This window comes from Eptesicus fuscus, chromosome 6 (genome assembly GCF_027574615.1).
Source record: "Eptesicus fuscus isolate TK198812 chromosome 6, DD_ASM_mEF_20220401, whole genome shotgun sequence".
NCBI lineage: Eukaryota > Metazoa > Chordata > Mammalia > Chiroptera > Vespertilionidae > Eptesicus > Eptesicus fuscus.
The window spans coordinates 50,501,271-50,519,868 of NC_072478.1; the positions used below are offsets into that span (position 1 = coordinate 50,501,271).

The 18,598-nt window shown below is 43.2% G+C and overlaps 1 protein-coding gene across 2 annotated transcripts in view; it reads right to left on the reverse strand.

Moving 5' to 3' along the window:
• Positions 1 to 18,598, reverse strand: part of FHDC1 (FH2 domain containing 1) — a 38,902-nt gene that overhangs the window by 12,327 nt on the left and 7,977 nt on the right. For both annotated transcript variants that reach the window (XM_008144096.3, XM_054717680.1), the window contains exons 3-9: positions 11,903 to 11,964; positions 11,139 to 11,241; positions 5,127 to 5,212; positions 4,940 to 5,040; positions 2,891 to 2,961; positions 2,676 to 2,783; positions 452 to 522 (exon numbers count right to left, since the gene is read on the reverse strand). In XM_008144096.3, the coding sequence (XP_008142318.2) occupies positions 452 to 522; positions 2,676 to 2,783; positions 2,891 to 2,961; positions 4,940 to 5,040; positions 5,127 to 5,212; positions 11,139 to 11,241; positions 11,903 to 11,964 (602 nt within the window). The remainder of the gene's footprint in view (positions 1 to 451; positions 523 to 2,675; positions 2,784 to 2,890; positions 2,962 to 4,939; positions 5,041 to 5,126; positions 5,213 to 11,138; positions 11,242 to 11,902; positions 11,965 to 18,598) is intronic.

Sequence of the window (18,598 nt, forward strand, 5' to 3'; positions counted from 1 at the left end):
TAAATGTACCATGTTAGATTCTACCAGGAAAACAGTGATGGATGGCCCTGCCAGTGTGACTGACAATATACCAGCTCCCAAGGTAATAGGCTGTGTTGTTTGAGCTCTATCTTTTGGGTGTGGAGGGAGTTGAAGTTCTTAATCCCTGTTTTTTTTACACTCATGATATTCATTAGAATAGATGGCAATAGGTCTTTTTTAGATTAAAAAATTAAGGATTAATTTTTCAAAACCCCCAAATTCCAAAGGTGTACACACACACACACCTCTGTAAGCAAATGAAAAGAAGGTCTGAAAGTTCAACAAGACAAAACTTTTAAAAGTTCACACCTGAATCCAGAAGTTATAAAACAGTCATCAGTTTTCATAAGAAGGGTTGTGTGTATTTTCATAGTTGAAACAACACAAACCCTTAAATCTTCACAATTCACTTCCAGTCTTTCTTGCTTACCTAGCAGCCTCCTGAACATGATGTAACTTTTCAGAAAAGTTTAGAAGAATGGCATCGTTCTTTTGGGCTTCCTGAAACAAAACCAGAATTTTCTCTCACTATATAGATGGCACTGGAAGGAAATCATTTGCTCAGGCTTCAAGGAACCTTAAAATCACTGTTCCCGTTTTTACCCTTGATGCATTCAAAGCCATTCACTGAGGCAAGAGCTCCGATGTTCTTAGTAAGATCTACCAGAATGCCAGGTCTCTCAACATACATGTAACCTCCCAGAGCAACTGATGCTGACATGAAACATAATTAACGTGCCTGAAAACTCAGGGCAAGGAGGTGGCAGCTTAGCAGGGCCCATTGTCGCCCAGAGAATCCAATATGTCCTGTTTAAATACCACCCATACCTGTGAGTGTGCCTTTGAATGACCGAGATACCTTCAGCGGTTAAACCAGTTTGCAACCTGAGTTTAATCAGAAGGTGCCCAAGCCATGGAGACTCTGGATTCTTCACCTGTTCACAGAGTACGAGGAAGGCAAGTATAAAGGCACCAATTAACAACTCGGGAAACTTCCCCACATGGGCAGGGACACAGGACACACCTGGATACACGGATCTAAAAGGGCTGCCAGAGAGTCCCTCCCAGCAAGACACGTGGGAGGAGAAACCTATTTTCTGGTTTTAATGTCCTGCAAATTAGCTTTTATATTAGTCCTAAGGTCGACATGGCCTCTACCTGGAAGACTATGGTCATAATTGAGAGCTTACTATACGGAATTACCTCTGTGAGCCTCTCGGTTTCCTGGTTTTGAGGTATCACTATCCTCATCGTTGGATGAAGAGATCCAGGGTCTCAGGTTTAAATAACTAAGTGGTTGGGCATCCACCTATGAACCAGGAGGTCAGGGTTTGATTCCAGGTCACATGCCTGGGTTGCAGGCTCAATCCCCAGTGTGGGGTGTGCAGGACGCAGCCAATCAATGGTTCTCTCTCAACATTGATGTTTCTATCTCTGTCTCTCTCTCCCTTCCTCTCTGAAATCAATAAAAAAATATTTTTTATAAATAACTTGTCTGAGGGATTACAGCTCATAAATGACAACTCAACCTCTCTCAGTTCTGCCAACTCTCTCAGTTCTGCCAACTCTCTCAGTTCTGCCCCGTCTGAAGCTCACACTTGAAATAATCACATGACAGAGCTTCCTCCCCAGGCTAAACTACGTTGTCCCTGTATTTGCTGTCAAAACAACAAGGCCTTGCAAGAAGGAAAGACAAACCAAGACAAACCGGAACAATTCGTTACTTGAGATAATTTAACAACAAAGAGATAATTGTGCTGGGCTGATTTTTCACTTTGTAACTAGCTCCTTTGGCATCACATAGACCCAGTCAAAAATGGAAGTAATGGCTCAGTTGGTTGGAGCGTCCTCCCATTCACCCGGGGGTTCGATTCCCCGTCAGGGCACATACCCAGGTTGCAGGTTCAATCCCCGGTCAGGGTGTGTGCAGGAGGCAACCGATCGATGTTTCTCCCTCACATCCAGTGTTTCTCTTTCTTTCTCCCTTCCACTCTCTAAGTCAATATTTTTTAAAAATGGAAGTGATGGGCAGGGTTCTGAGTCTAATCCCTGGGCTCACGGCAAGGCATGCTAACCCACACTTCACAAAGGAAAAGGATGGAAGTGATCTTTGTAATTGCTCTGACTCTCTCACGGTTTACACATAACTGGTCAAAAATCTAGTCCATTCAACATTAGAAATGTTTCCACACCCATCCCTGTGGCCATCACTCTGATTCTCAACTCTTCCAAACAATCATTTGGTGGCCAACTACCACCAAAAGGTACCCCTCGTTCTAGCTCTCTCTCCACTCCAACCCATCCTCCACAATTTCCTCAAAACAAAACAAAAAGTCATGCTGCACACACACCTCAGTCGGCTCCCCACTGCTAAAGCAAGGAATCCACATTCCTCAGCTTTAGGATCCAAATCCTTCATTATCTGTCTTCATCAACCCTTCGCCCCACTCCCCAGACCCCTGCTCTCCCCTCCAGTTCGAGGACTGTGGGCGCAGCTCAGCTCACGTACTTGCAGACAGTGCTTCTGCACAGAGAACCTTCTTGGGACCCACCATGCCCTTTCCTGAATCTGACGCCACCTTACACCTGGGAAAAACGTCACGGCCAGGATGGGGATCCACCACGTTCTCTCTCCATATCAACCACTTCCATACCTGGGCAACAAAGTGCAGAAGGTTCATCCCAGGTTTGTTTGCTTTTGTGTCTGCCAATTTGAGCAAAGACGACAGCTTAAACCCTACTGCATTGCCGGCATACCCTCCCTAAAGAAGACAAATCAAAAACAAAAAACAAAAAAACACACCCATTATGTTTAGACAGATCAATACAGTTGGAATACAACATTTTAATTTTTTTAAATTTTACTTACTGCATTCATGATATTTCCTGCCTGTAGCACCAAGTGTAATATGGAATGCAGCTCCTCACATGACATCAGCTCTGTCAAGAAGGACACACACAGTGACTTAGAGAAGCCTCCAGCTTAAATGTAGAAGAGACAGCTACCAGCTACTACATCCAAGTTCAAGGGTGTTTGGAGCAAGTTCTGACCCTGAACTGCATACAAGACGGTGAATTTAAAGAAAGCAGCACATCCTACGGTGTATCTAATGGGGCATTTGCTATTGGCAATCCACAGCCTGGTATGGAACTGGGAATCAAACGTAAGTAATACTTAAACATCATAAAACAGTTCAATTATAAATTTATCCCTGTGTTACATCCTCTCAGCAATGGTTTCTTTTTTTCACTTATATCCACTAGCCTTTGAGACTATATTGATGAAATGTGAAAACTAATAGCGAGCAACGTTTTGCTGAGTCGGTGAGCTATGAGGAGATAAAAAGTAAACAAGCTGGTATGACATGTAAATAAGGTGCAAAGCATCAACCCTCAGGGGCCGGGCACCCAGAGAATCTTCCTATTTTATTCAAAACCAGACATTTCATGTGGATTGGCTTGAGGACTTAAAAAGAAACTTATCGTTGGACTATATTGGTAAACTAGCTCTTTAACACGCACCAACACACACAAAAAAACACTATTCAACATTAATGTTAATGTATTTGGGAGGCTAAAGAAGTTCGATGATTAAAATGACAGCATACATGGAGAATGAAATGTCATCTATGATATTTTTAAGTTAATATTCTCCATTAAGTCTGGTATTACTTTCCAAAAATTACAGTTGGATCACTGCCTACATCGTGTTATCTAAGGAGGCCAGTTTTTGAAGGGGAACCAGATAAGAAACATTTGCGCCATGCCCACAAATTTGCCTGCTCAATACGAAAACATGTTCTCCCATCTCTCTCTGAACAGGAGCAACAACCCTGTTAGAGTTGCTGCAATAGCCTTGGTATAAGGAAGACATTTTAAAAGGACTCTAGGTTGAAAGAAGAAAAAAAAATCTCCATTCTTAATCTCCTCTCTAAAATGAAGAAACTGTCATGGGCTGAAGAGCAAAACGTTATCTCAAACCCAGGTCGGAGCAACTAAACGGGAAAACCAAACAGGAATAAACAGTTCTGCACGATAATGAAATCCAGAAAATGAGCGAGAGGGAGTTGGGGGGGCGCTGATGGTGCTGGAAAATGTGAGGGTCAGGGAGGGCCCGGGACTGCCCGGAGATGAGAAGGAGGCAAACGCAAATGGGCTGGGCCTGCGCTCCCAGGGTCAGCCAAGGCCAAAGCCACGCTCCCACCCATACGGAACGAGACACCAGAGCAGCTCCGAGGAGTCTAGCCAAGCTGGGTAAGCAAGAATGTAGCAAGTTGTTCAAAGACATGGAAATGGCCCACTGGCCCCTCTCAAACGAGTTAGCCACCCAGTGGTTGGGTCTGAAGGGGAGGCGGTGGGAGTAGAGACACCAGGAACCCTGGCGAGAGAGCCGCGTGGCCAGGTCTGGGAGGAGGAAAGGGGGTCTGCTTCCAGAAAGCAGGGTCCTAGGCACCAACAGAGGCCAGAGAATGGGAGGAGAGATGGGCTGGGCTGGCCCAGAGCTTGCGCACCTTCTGATTAAACTCAGTCTGCAAACTGGTTTAACAACTGAAGGTATCTCAGTCACTTAAAGGCACACACACACCACCGGCACACAGAAAGCAAACCTACAAGAGGAACAAGAGTGAGCTGCAAGCAGCGAGGTTGACTCCGAAGCGTGAGATGAAAGAAAGCTTCTCTTACGGGAGGATAATGTGCTAATTAAGTAATCAATTGATTAGTCAATTAACTAATTAATTAGGGGGGAAGTAACTGTGGATAAACCTTCAATGCCATCCCTGGTAACACTGATTCCCCTTTTGAGGGTGTATCAGAAATGGGACTTTGCATTTCCAATTTCAATTGAGTCATTTTTTAAAATAAACTGCTACCCAAATAAATAAAAACTCATTACATGAAGCATCGTGCATTTACTCACCTGTTATAGCCATTCTCAGAATTCTTATATCCGTGTACAGAGAAGAGCAAGAAGGTAAAAACTCCTTCTTTAGCACCATGGCTTCAATCCGAAGCGAATAGCTGAAAAGCAAAAAGTCAAACTGTAGTTCTGAGGTCACGCGTTTAAAAACCTTCCTCTGTAAAGAACAATGATCGGTGGTCCTTACTTTGGCACCTGAATTAAGCAGTGCAGAAAGGAGTCTGCCAGGGACAGCTTGGACACATCGTCACTAAATGTTTTTAATTTCTTTATCTAAAAGACAAATGGGAAAGGGGGGTAGAGAAAAACATAACTTGTGATTAAAATGTAACATGATTTTAAATTGCATCTTAGAAGCCCTGCCAGCAGATAGAATTTCGGCGCTACCTTCCAACTAGTAAGAGCGGGGTCCTGAGAAGAGGCAGAAAGGGAAATCATCACATCTACCACTTTGTCCTTTTGGAAGCAGAAACACCAAGCAAGCAACACAGATTAGAAAGAGAAGAGCTGGGTCACTTCTGTGGGTGTCAACAATCCCATGCAAGCCAGGGAGCCGGAATCCTCAGGAAGGCGAGCAAAAGGAGCTGAAAGGGGGCCGTTCTGAGGGTGACATTTTTCTGTAAGTTACAACCCGGGAGGGAGATCATTGCTTGGGAGAAGAAAGAAGAGACAGAGTATAATACAGTCCTTAAGTCACAGGTGAAAACCATCTTATTACTTTTGAGTCTTTTGGATATAACGTACTTAGACTGGGTAAGGTCTAAGGCAGATCTTTCTGTGGTCAAGTCCCCTTCACATATATTCACTTTATAGGAAGGGACTACTGTATGTTAGGGGAGTGCACTCTTACTCTCCAGCAGAAAGAAATAAAGGAAAGTGGCTTAACAGAAAGATCAATGTCAAGACATCCCTCTATGAAAGAATCAGGTTAGAAAAGCATATGCACAACGGGATCCCTTTTCTATAATTTTTTTTTAAAGCATTGACTAACCCCTGACCCTCCATGCACAGACTACATATACAGGAAAAAGACTAAAGGAACTCTTACACTAGGTGACAGGATTCCAGTGATTATATTTTCTTCTGCTGCTTATTTTTTATTTTCTATATTGTCTACAATGAACATGCATTTTCTTGTAAAACATTAAACTATGCCCGTCTGGCAGGGCTCAGTGGTTGAGCATCGACCGACCTATGAATCAGGAGGTCACGGTTCAATTCCTGGTCAGGGCACATGCCCAGTTTGTGGGCTCGATCCCCAGTGTGGGGCATGCGGGAGGCAGCCGATCAATGATTCTCTCTCATCATTGATGTTTCTCTCTCTCTCTCTCCTTTTCCCTCTTGGAAATCAATAAAAATATTTTTTTTAAATTAAGCTGGAAGTTATTAAACACACAAATATTCTTTCAAATGTAGGAGAGAACTAAGAGTTCGGATGCAGGAATGTAGCCAAACAGCTTGGCTAGTGGGGATGGAGGGGAAAAGAAAGTTCCCCTCTACACCAGAGCGAGTCGTGCCTTCCCCACACAGAAAACTGGACCAACCCAGCGGCAAAAGCCCTTCTCCATCCACTGAGTCTTCCAACAAAAACACGTTACGGTAAGTAGGGCCTTCAGACGTAGTCAGCCTATCTGTGCCGCTAATGGTAGCCAGGGAGCACTCACCACTTTTTACTAGTCTTCATAAAGCTCTCTCTCTTCCACCTCCTGGATTATGTTGGCTGCCCATAAAAATAACATGATCCTTAAGCCTCTTTAAAAATTAGGGAATGATGTGCAAAAACACAGAGGGAGTATTTGCAAAGATCCACAAATTGAAATACCTACACCAATTCCCTGAAGATACAAAATGTGACAGTGTAGATGCACATCCTAGAATTGAGTCTGGTCCTTAAGACCACATCTTTTTCTTCCAATGGACAGAAAAATCGCCACTTTTAGAATTGCACTATTTCCCCTGCCTTTCGGGCCCCAATGGTGATTTTTGCCATTTTTTTTTTTTTTTTTTGGCCTTACTAAATGAAAGGGCAGATGGAATCTATGGTTTAGCTAAGCCCAAATCAGAGGCTTGTTTCTGACCTGAGAAAGCTATGGGATGAATTCTGATCCCTTCCAAACTGGTCTCACAACTCACTATATATGGGCAGGGCAGAGTGAGACCTCATACGCAGCACGTGCAAAACTGCTGGAAATAACAGCAGTTTTCTGTCTAAAGCCTCAGAACAGGTCATGCTAAGTAATCTTGGTCGATATTTCTATTAGACATGTGCTAAACTGTAACTGAACAAAGACTAATCTCCTTCACTTATGTAACCAGCTAACAATGTTTAGATTTCAAGAGAATGGTGATGAAAAGATAGTATTTGATTTAAATGCCCTGTATACAGTTCTTAACTCCATTCCAAAACGGGATTTATGTTCATTAAGAGGGATTACGGTACCTTCACAGTGGTAGGGAGGTGAAAAAAAAAAAAAAGACAGAGAGGTGAACCAACCCTATAATTATTATGCATTCTCATCATCATCAAAAAGCATTTATCAAACATTGTTAGGCATGATGCTGTTGGCTGAGCCAAGTGACTCTCATTATGACCCGGCTACACGGTGCTGTCCTCATAGCAAACAGAATGCTCCTTAAGACTCACACATTCCCAGGGGCAGGCCTCCTTCATCCCATCTAATTCCACTCACATGGCCTCAAAAGAGCAGGATTTCCCACCCACAGACCAACAGAAGATTCTGGGGCTCCCCCACTGGCATTTCCCTCCCAGGGGCAGAGTAAACAAAAAGGTAGAAATGAGGTGATAAAGTGTCAGAGGAGGCAATTCAATCTGCACCCAGAGAGGACAGAACATTTCTATCACCTTCCAGTCCTGCATCCCCAACACTGAGGCCATGACGGGGTACCAGCCCCCTCGGAGGGAGGGGCTTGCCAGCTGGGCGGGGTCCTTCCTCGGGCCCACCTGGCTCCGACTCCAGCCTCCTCTCAGGGCACAGGGATACCTCACAGAGAGCACAGCCCTCCAGTTCTTTCACTTGTAGGTCTACCTTCTTCCTCCGCAAGTTTTAACCACGAGTTTCAGGCAAGATGAACAAACATGCCAGACAAAAGATTTGTGGCAAAGGGCAGAGGAATCCTGAACACAGATTAACCTTGGGTTGGCTTGTCAGCTGAGAATGCAGCGGAGAAAAGAGCTCTTCCCGTTCCTATTTTTCCGCCTGCTGATAAGATCGCAGTATTATTTGGGTGACACTCAACGCCAGCACTGTGTGACAGCGGCGGTGATGAAAAGGCTGGGAGGCCTCTGAGAACCTTCTGAGTGTGTTGAGAACCTCTGCCCTTCCTTCCTTCCTCCAAGTGCAGCCCAAGGAACTGCTCTGGGGTCAGACCAATCAGGGTTCAAGTCCACCTTCCCCCGGGGCCTGTCCATCATGGGGCACTGGACATGTTCTATCCAACCCATGTGAGCCCCCGTTTCTCACTTGTAAAATGAGGACTATCTTACATCGCTGTGAGCATTATGTGAAAAAGATACACTAAACCATTACAGCAATGATTTATTGACTATCTATGTGCCGGACACGGGGCCACGCACTTGGAATGCAGGATCTCGCTTGGTTGAATTCTGCCCTGTCCAGTGCCTGGGACACAGTGGCACTCAACAAACATGGAGTCCCTTCCTGTGCTAAAAATGAGCACAGGACGTTATGCCACAGTTTCAGCAACATGCGGTTACTCGTACACTTATGCACGTATTAGCATATTTCTGCCACATTCCTAAACCTCTCTCACTTGGCCCTGTCTCCTCCTTGGCCTCATCTCCATCCTCCACCCTCCTCCAAAGACTCTAGGGTCGGCCCTGGGTCTGGGTGGTGCCAGAGGCCACACAGCACTCACAGCTAAAGCTAATCTGCCCTTGCAGCGGGCATGGGTCATGAGGTGGCTCTGGCTCTCACCGGGCCTCCCTCTGCCAGCACAGATCCCCCGGAGTGCGTTAGGGAGGGAGGCCAAGTGGCCCTGGGGACTGTCAGGGTGTTCCTGCCGAAGGAAGCTCCCAGTTGAGTTTGCAGGGTGTGGTGAGCTGAAGCCAAGAGTCAGTAATGTAAACAAGGAGGAGGGTGACCAAGCTTGTCAGATATTCAGAGGGAGGATGACCCTGCAGCAGGAGGGTGGTGGGAGAAACAGCTGGGCCTGGCTCAGGGGCTGGGAAGGCAGGATTCCACGGCCAGGCCAGAGGTTAGCTAACAGTGTGAGGGTGAGAGAGTGCCTGGGGACTCAGGGAAGCCTTCGGTGGCTTTTATTCATCTTGCCCTTGACTTTCCTCCCTTTCAATTATATCCCACACACAACTAAAAAAAAACCCAGAGCTTTTTAAAACATGAGCAGTTTGATGCTAAGTTGCTTCTTTGAAAAATCCCTTAGTCTTCCACAGCCTTTGCATTCCCGAATCACCTTTGATTTTTAAATTAGAGGTAAAGATATTAAGAAAGCCATATTTGATCTCCCACATCTTCGTGGCGAGAAGCCAGCAACCTCCCTCATGCGTGACTTCTGTTCAGTGAAAAATTTAGAGCTTTACAGAGTCCTTTCACTTGTGCAATCAAATCTGACCCTCACTTAAAAACGGTAAAGGTCAGTCAGGAGTGGGTACCAGAGCAGTGTGAGGAGGCATGGAAAGAGCCCTAGCAGGATTAAGATATTGAGAAAAATGAAATCTTCTTTAAAACCCAGATTAATTCAACCATATTCATCCTAATTTTAAAATTTGGGAACTCCCATTTTCCACATAAAAGAAAAATCAGCCGAAACCGGTTTGGCTCAGTGGATAGAGCGTCGGCCTGCGGACTGAAAGGTCCCAGGTTCGATTCCGGTCAAGGGCATGTACCTTGGTTGCGGGCACGTCCCCAGTGGGGGGTGTGCAGGAGGCAGCTGATCGATGTTTCTCATCAATGTTTCTAGCTCTCTATCCCTCTACCTTCCTCTCTGTAAAAAATCAATAAAAAATATATTTTTAAAAAAAAAGAAAAATCAGAGTGTTCAGTAAAGAAGATCTGGGTAAATAATGATTTAATCTTCCTTTTTCTCAATACTTTAAGACCCTTTTATTAACATTGATAAATCCTATTAATTAATCTTGGCTAAGATAAATTATACTTAACTTTAAAACAGAAAACCCAAGATAGAGAGGGGCTGAGATTATTAGATGTATCCAGAATGCCTAGTTACTCAGTAAGACTCTGGATTTTGGCATTGTGAGTTTATCACTGATGTAAAAAGTATGAATACATTTATCTTACTGTTAGTAATGGTACTAAAGGCAAGTTTCACCTATCCTGTGTGGGAAGAGGAGTGGGATGGGAGAGGGAGGAACTGCAGTATGTGTAAAAGGGTAACATACCTTTTACTTTATAAGACTATTATTATTATTCAAATGTTTACAAGCACAGATATTCATGTATTTCTTTAATAATTTTTTTCCCAAAGGTCACTTCTTCAGAAATAAAAGACAATATTAAAATTTGGGGAGGTTTTACAAAATTGTTTTTCTGTTTTCTTTTCTATCAAGCTCCTAACCATTCAAAACGTCAGTTAAATCAGTCCAAAAAAAAAAAAAAATCAATAACTTTATATTGCCGTACTACGTTACTATCACACCAATCTCCAACTTTCAGTCAATTATACAGACAACACTCATTAACAATTTACCTACCTTCCCAAATTTTAGAGCATCTTTATCCTAAAGTGGTTTACTCTGTCTTTACTTTTTTTTTTAAGTATACACATTATAAAACAATCCACATACACCGTAGGCAAAGATCATCCGCCAGATGATGGGAAATGGAATTAAAATGCATTGAGCTTCCATGTGCCAAGTACCATGTCAGATGCATAACTACAGTTTAATTATCTTGACTATCCAATGAGGTAAGCATCATAGCCTCACTTTACAGGTGAGAAAACTAAAGTTCATGGGAGTTAAGAAACTTGCCCAAGTTTCTCAATTAAGGGTAGAGCTCTAATTTAAACCTAGGTGCTCTAATCCCATAACTCATGCTCTTTCTACTGGGTCACGTCTTAATTTTATGTGAGAAAACTGGCTCTGGGTAGGAAAGTTCCCCTCCCATGTGATTTTTGACATTCCTACAAATATTAAGCTTTTATCATCACTCCTCTAAAACTCACACGCCAAATTCCTTACCTCCTCTGACTCTGGCAAAAGTTTAAGAAATTCTCGCAATGTCTCTGATCCATAATGCTCACTCTTTCCTTGATGAATATCTTCTACAATGGACTGAGGAGACCTTGAAAAGACAACCAATCAGATTCCATTTCAGGTTTGCTCGCGTGCCAAAGACACACAAGCCCGTGGAAATTAAAACTAACCACCTCCACCCTCCTTTCCATCCCGCCTTCTTCCCAGTCTAACAGGCAGTTGTGTGTCAGTGATCACCACAGACCCACTGCCAGGAAAAGTGGAGATCCTGAAACACCACTCAGAGGCCACTTCACCCAGGAAACCACCCCCCCTCCCACCCCGGGCATCCCAGAGAAGTCAAAGTGGCAACGACCACTGGAGCCTTCTTCTGGGAGAAGGAAAACCATCCCCTTCGGTCTCTTGAAACTCCAGTAGAGCCCTGGCCTTTGCACCCTGGAGCACCTGAACTTCACCACCGTTTGACTCACCAGCCCAACCTGCACTCCAGGGGCAACACTGCAGATGAATGAATAAACTCCCTGACATACCGGGCTTGAATGGACATCCCGGGGTAATTCTCCCTATTTCAAGCCACTAGATTGGGTTTTCATGAGGAAAACAGCAGAAAGTGCTGGACTCATCAAAGCCATGTGCCTGAGAAGGATCTGAAGGCCTGAGGAATGATTTTCCCTCATATTAGAATCTGAATTTCAGCTCACACCCACAGACTCTGATGCTCAAGTTTCAATTGTGTGCAAAAATCTTACTTCTTAAATTGCTTAAGAAATATCCCAATGTTCATGCTCCGTTTTGCATCCAAGATAGTAATCTGTAAAAAAAAAAATAGAGACACATAAGATCATTCAAGTACAAATAATAACAGTTGGAGGAATGAAGAGGATGAAAACCTATCAAAATATAATTCCAATTTATAAGAGAATAATTCCCAGTGTGTAAGTCTGGTGATTAATTGATATACCTAATATAGTTTTACAAATAGTAAAATGTCATCTCCCCAAACTTTCTGCAATAATATGTTTCCTTAATTGTAATAATTACACATATTATATAATTCTTAATAAATTATATATTTTTATATTTAGCAGCTTCTTTTTAAAATAATATAGTCATTTAAAAGCCTTAACTTGGAAAAAAAAAATGTCTTAGTATAGCAAGAATCACATGAGCTTTGAACTGAGAAAGTAAAAAATAATTCTGAAGTGATTTCAGAGTGAGTCCCAACCCTGATTTAGGGAAAGAAAAAAATATTTAATAAAATTCTTAATTTTTTTCTAAAAGAGAAATTTCTTTTCATTGAAAAAGAATATATATGTCCAACAGCCCTTTTAGGAGGAGGTAAGAAAGTGCCCTACATTTTATTTACTCATAATTTTAAAAGGATAACTCTTGTGGTGTATTTCATCAAGTCAAAGACATACTATTATTTTTTTGGCATTTTAACATCTCTAGAATCAACTTTAATTTAATGAAATATGTTGGCTATTCCAATGTACCATCAAAACCCAGATTTTGGCTGCAATGGGTTTTAGTTGTTCAAATGAATAATTTGGAAGAGTTTGGTTTGATTACAAATTAGAACTTGTTTTGGCGGGGGATAAAATAACGGAGCCATTTCTTTCTCTGCAAGTAAATGTCCAGGATGTGTGGAGGAACGAGAACCTTAAAACTGCTGCACTTTTTTCCATTTGTTTTTTGGTAAAGGGAGACTCGCTAAAATAGGAATGTTGTTATAATGCTCTTCCTTTCCAAGTGTGTGTGATTCGCTTCGAACAAAAGAGAATCAGGTTTCAAATTAAATTCCTGATCTCTGGGCCTGCTTCTAAGTGTATAGGAAACAGCAAGACTAACAAGACTGTTAACCCAAGTTAATGGCACTTCCTGGCTATAAGGTTAAATTTTTACAAGAGTATGGTTACCTTCATTTGAGCACTAATCTTCAGCAATCACATTATTTACTATCCTAGGGGTTTATTTCATGTTAACACAATCACCTGCCAACCATAAAATAAACTCACAAGTTAAAAGGGCCAGCTCCTTATTGGAATCCTACCCTGGGGTTGCAGTTCAAGTTAAGGGTGAAGGGAGGGGAGGGAAGGGGGTGAAGAAAGAGTGGTGAGAGAAAAAACAACAACAACTGTCAAAGTTATCACCCTTAAAGGAGGAAAGCTTATACCAAAAAGTTATTACGACAGACAACTATGTGCTTGATTATAATTCATAAATTAACAAGAAAGAACATGTATATTGATTGATATCCAAAAAACTTTCTCTGTACTCACTTCCACCCAGAATGGGGAAATACCTTTTTTTATTTCTCTCATTAAATTACCACCTCCTGCTGCATTTAACCCGTGATGGTGGCACCCTCCTGGGTCCCCAAAACCCCAAAACCCACCCCCATCATCTTCACCCTTCAGCCCTCTGGGACTCTGCACGCTTGGCTGAGATCCACAGCTATTGTTGCTGAAAAAGTGATGGAGACATTAGTCTTATTACTCCTATTTACCATATAAGGAAACAGAGCCTCGGAGCTGTCATTTTTATAACTTCCCCAAAGCAACACTAGAAATGAAATGTTAGCCTGGGTGTATCGGCTTCCTTTTCACTCTAGTTCTGGTGAGTTTAAATATCACTGAGATACAGGAGTAAAGAGAATTGGAAATATTCCCCCTCCAGTCTGGTTTTCACATTGGAATATTTCTCCAGAAGTGGGGTCAGATCTGAAGAAAGCCATCCACGGGGTTGGCCAAGTCCCCTGGTGACCCCAGTTGTATGTGTGGGATGATGGGTAGAAATGTCACCAGCTAAAACAGCCTGCAGGAACGAAGAGGCTTCCTTATGCTCAATGCAGGGGCAGCCAGCCTGGAACAGCAGTTATCTCTACAGTCCGAAGCAAGGCTTCAGAAACTGGCCACTAAGAGAATTCAGCAGTCTTCTTAAGGAGAAACCTGGGCTGGTCATGACTGACTGCACCCACCAGGGAAAACAGCCCAGTGCCGCATCAAAAAACAGGAAAACGAGACAACTGATAAGGTTCCAGGGCACGTCGCCCCCTCCCCCGCCCCTCGGTATCCTCAGGTTTGCTGAATGCACAAGCAGTCTCTTTCCCCCTGGTTATCTCACTGGATCCTTCCAAAGCAGTGTTATAAAAGTGTTTGTTCAAGTCCTTCAATGAGGGTTATCACTATACATGTAAATTAGCTTATCTTACTTCCCAAATGCTTGCCAGCTCAAAAAGCTGGGCAATTCAGAAATGAATGTGAGTGGGGCTGCTGGGGTGTTGGAATCATTCAGAGCCATGGACTCTACCCGTGGGCCCCCCGTGAGACTCTCAGGCTCCACAGGTCAGACCAACTGCTCCAAGAAAAGGGAAGAATCGACAGATCCCTCCCTCGCCCCACCAGTTCCAGTCAATCGTATCTACTTTTCTGGACGCCCAGCACGTGGAGGCAGGACTCCGCTCAAGTCAACAGCAGGTACAGCCAGTGAGCTTCCGTAAGAGCCGACCAAGGAGTTACGCCAATCCTGGCCAACAGCTCATGTGCTCAGCTCATTCCCTCCGGAGGATGACCCACCAGGATGTGAGGGGACGTGCTATAATAGCAGTCTCCCCGCAGTTGACCAAGATTGCTGGGGTTGTCCTAACACCCTCAGAGACACTGAAACCAGGGTACATACTGGGTACTCCACAAATGATGTGCATGGCTACACCACCCCCCTTGTTAACACCCCTGGGGTAAGCTCTCCTAGATTCTTCTACTACAATGCATGTACTTTCACCTAGTGTCACGTCACTACAAATCTGCCTCCCATACTCTCAAAAGGAAGAGGAAACGTTTGCTTCCTAGGGGTAGTGAAATACACATAACATTATTTACCATCTTAACCACTTTCAAGTGTACAGTTCAGTGGCATGCAGTACATTCACACTGTGGTACAACCATCATCACCATTCATCCATCCATAGAACTCTTCAACTTGCAGAACTGAAACTCGACCCATTAAACCCTAACTCCCCATATTCCCTCCCCCTCTCCTAGCAACCACCCTTCCACTTTCTGTCCCTAGGAGTTTGACCACTCTGGGTACCCCATGTAAATGGAATCATATCCTATTTGTCCCTTTGTGACTGGCTTATTTCACTTAGTATAATGTCTTCAGGCAGAAGAAGAAAATTTTAAATCATTTCTGGTTATTTCAATCCTATGTCAAATTCTGAAAAGCAAAATTTTAAAAAATCTTCCTGAATGCTGCGATACGTACTTAGCTTTGGGTTTTAATGGTTTTTTTTTCATTTTTGGTTGGCTGTCAAGTGGGAAATGTTCCTCCCCCAACTTTGCAGGGGAGGGAAATGAAAACCCAGTTGAAGCTTTGCTTTTAGTCCCCTTTCAATATAGTTCTGGACTGAGCATGTCCCAGAATTCTACAATATACTGGGATCGTAACAAAAGTTGAGAAAGAATGACTGAAACCTGAATTACAGTGTGGGAGAATAAAACATGACTTATCATGAATTTGAAACACCAATCTTCCATCTTATTTTCTCTCTTGCCATTCCTCTTTTCCCAACTCGAGATTTTAGTAGGATTCCCCAACCTAGCTAATGAACACATCCATCACCTCACATATTTATCTTTTCCTCTTTGTTGGGTGAGAACATTTAGCAAATTTCAGTTTTACAATACAGTGTTCTCAACTGTAGTTACCATGTTTTACATGAGATCCTCAGACTTTATTCATCTTATGTGGTTTCTTTGTGACTCCCAGTTTTGATCTATCATGTTGACTGACACCTCATAAGATGGTCCCTTTGCTCCCTTGGTTCAGTTACCTTTAGTTTCTCTGAAGACTACCAAATGGGTAAGACTGTTCCTTTCCTCAAGAGTGTTTCAGATTCTAGTGAGAGACAAGTACAGACCCAACAATCAGTGTGGGGCTCTGAGGAGACTGAGGTTCAGCTGAACGGGGAACTTCTCAGGGGTGAGATCAGCGAGATGGCGGGGGTGGGGGTAGAATGTGAGCTGAATCTTTTTATTATTATCACCAGTTATATACTAGTAAATCTGTTATTTCTAATTACTTTATTATAGCTTAATTATTATTGTAATATCTGTAGCCTCTTCAAGTTAATTTTTTAGGTAACTAAGATACAAGGATAGTAGTAATATGTCATAACCTCTCCCCCCTTATTAAATGTTTCACTTTACTTGTTAAGTGTTATTCTTCCTTAATTCAGTGATTCCTAGCCCCAGGTCTTCCCTATCTTCCAGCAACTTCTTCCTTTGGAGTATAATGGAACTTATTTGTAAGGCTTTATAAGCCCTTGAAAGTATGAGCCAACCACATAATGGCAGGCCATTGCTGTAGGAGGTGATTATACTTCCAGGGGACATACTGGTAACCTGATCCTCAGCATGTTTGAGCCTCCAGAGTTATGGGCTGTGTGGTAACGGCTGGGATGCCATGTTTCCAGACTCGGATGGGTCCATCTGCCCAACATGCTGTGGAGGGTGTTCTCCAGTCCACACAGACAAGCAGTGAGGACTACTACTGTCAACCCTGGGCTTCACCTACTACAGAGTGAACTCATTACTGGTCCTTGTTAGACTACCACTCTGCTGAGTTGTAGCTGCTTTAGAAAAAAATCTAACGAGGGAAGAAAATCACACGTCCTGTGTTCTTTACTGGGGGAAAAAAAAAGGTACATATGATACACCCATGTTGGAGACAGCATGGAAAATTGAAAATAATTCTGGATAACCCTGTTCTGTGACCATATTATGCAATATGCACTTATCCATCCATCTACTAAACTACTCACCCTACCTGAGTACTGATGAACTGAAGAGTTAGTCTGTTTGCTTACACAGTTATGGTGATTTAACTTTTCTTTCTAGAATGCTGTCTCTCAGATTAGGACCTGTAGGTGTTAAAAGTAAAGCTATTTGCAAATCCATGTTCATAACAGCATTATTCACAATAACCAAGAGGTGGAAACAACCCACGTGTCCCTGGACGGATAACAGGGTAAACAAATGTGGTGTATGCCTACAATGGAATATTATCCAGCCTTACAATGCTGACATGCTACCACATGGAGGAACTTCGAGGACATTATGCAAAGTGAAATGATCCAGTCACCAAAAGGCAAGTACTGTACAATCACACTTATATAAAGCACCCACAGCAGTCAAATTCATAGAGAAAGTAGAAGGGTGGTTGCCAGGGACTGGGAGTTTCAGTTTGCAAGATGAGATTTCTGTGGATGGATGGTGAGGGTGGTTACACAACAGCGTGGATGTCCCAGTGCCACTGCACTGTACACCTGCAAATGGTTAAGATGGTCAATGCATATTTTACCACAATTAAAAGGGTGATTATTCACAGACAACAGTGTGGTGATTACCAGAGGGAAAGGGGGAGGGGGAGGTAGGAGAAGGTAAAGGGAGGATAAATGGTGATGGAAGGAGACTTGACTTGGGGTAACGAACACACAATACAATGTACAGATGGAGTATTATAGAATTGTACACCTGAAACCTATATCATTTTATTAACCAATAAATTCAATAAAATATAAATAAACATAACTAGCTAAATAATTATTCACTTTCAGGTTTGTTTGTTTTTTAAGTTAAAGGGAAAAAAGTAAAGATGTACCTCAGATACAGGGGTGAAGGGGGTGAGGAGAAAGACTTTCCCCCCTGAATTTTAGACCTGGCCTAGAAATGGACAGTTCTGCTTCTGCCAGTTGCGAAAAGACACCACACTCCCTGCCTCTCTTCGATTCACAAACATAAAGCAGCAAGTACCTCATAGCGTTTGGCAAAATAAATGTCCCCAATTTACAAGGGCCAGCCGCCTCCCCAGAAACATGTTGGGCCAGACCTCCTTCTGTTTCCACAGGTGCTTTTCGGAGACATCACCTTTTTTCCACATGCGCCCACCCACTCTTTCCTCTAAAATTCTTGAAATTCAGTAAGTGGAGCTCAGAAACAGTGGTGAGAAATGACCTGCTGTACGTTCAGAAGCCTCCACTGGCAGCGGGGGCGAAGGCCGGGGTACTTAGGAATGACTTCCTGCTTCTTCCAGGATTGAAAGGGTCTGCTACGGAGCGAAAGGACTTTGCATAAAGCAAAGAGCAGGGGAAACCTGTGCTTCACACTCAGGATTTTCCTGAAGACTGCCTCTCAAATGTATGTCACGGTTTACAGTAAACTCAAATCCCAGCGTTCTCCACATTATAAATAGACTCTTGGCTATTTCAACAGGGCACCACGCCACCAGCCTCAAGGGCCCCCAAGGGAATTCGTGGACAGAAGTTAACATGTTCCTGAGCCAGAGAGAAAAGAGGTCAATATTGTCGGCTCGAGAATTCAATAATGCAGGGAGCTGCTACTTCATTCCAGAGCCCTGCCTACTCTTATCTCACACCTCCATCT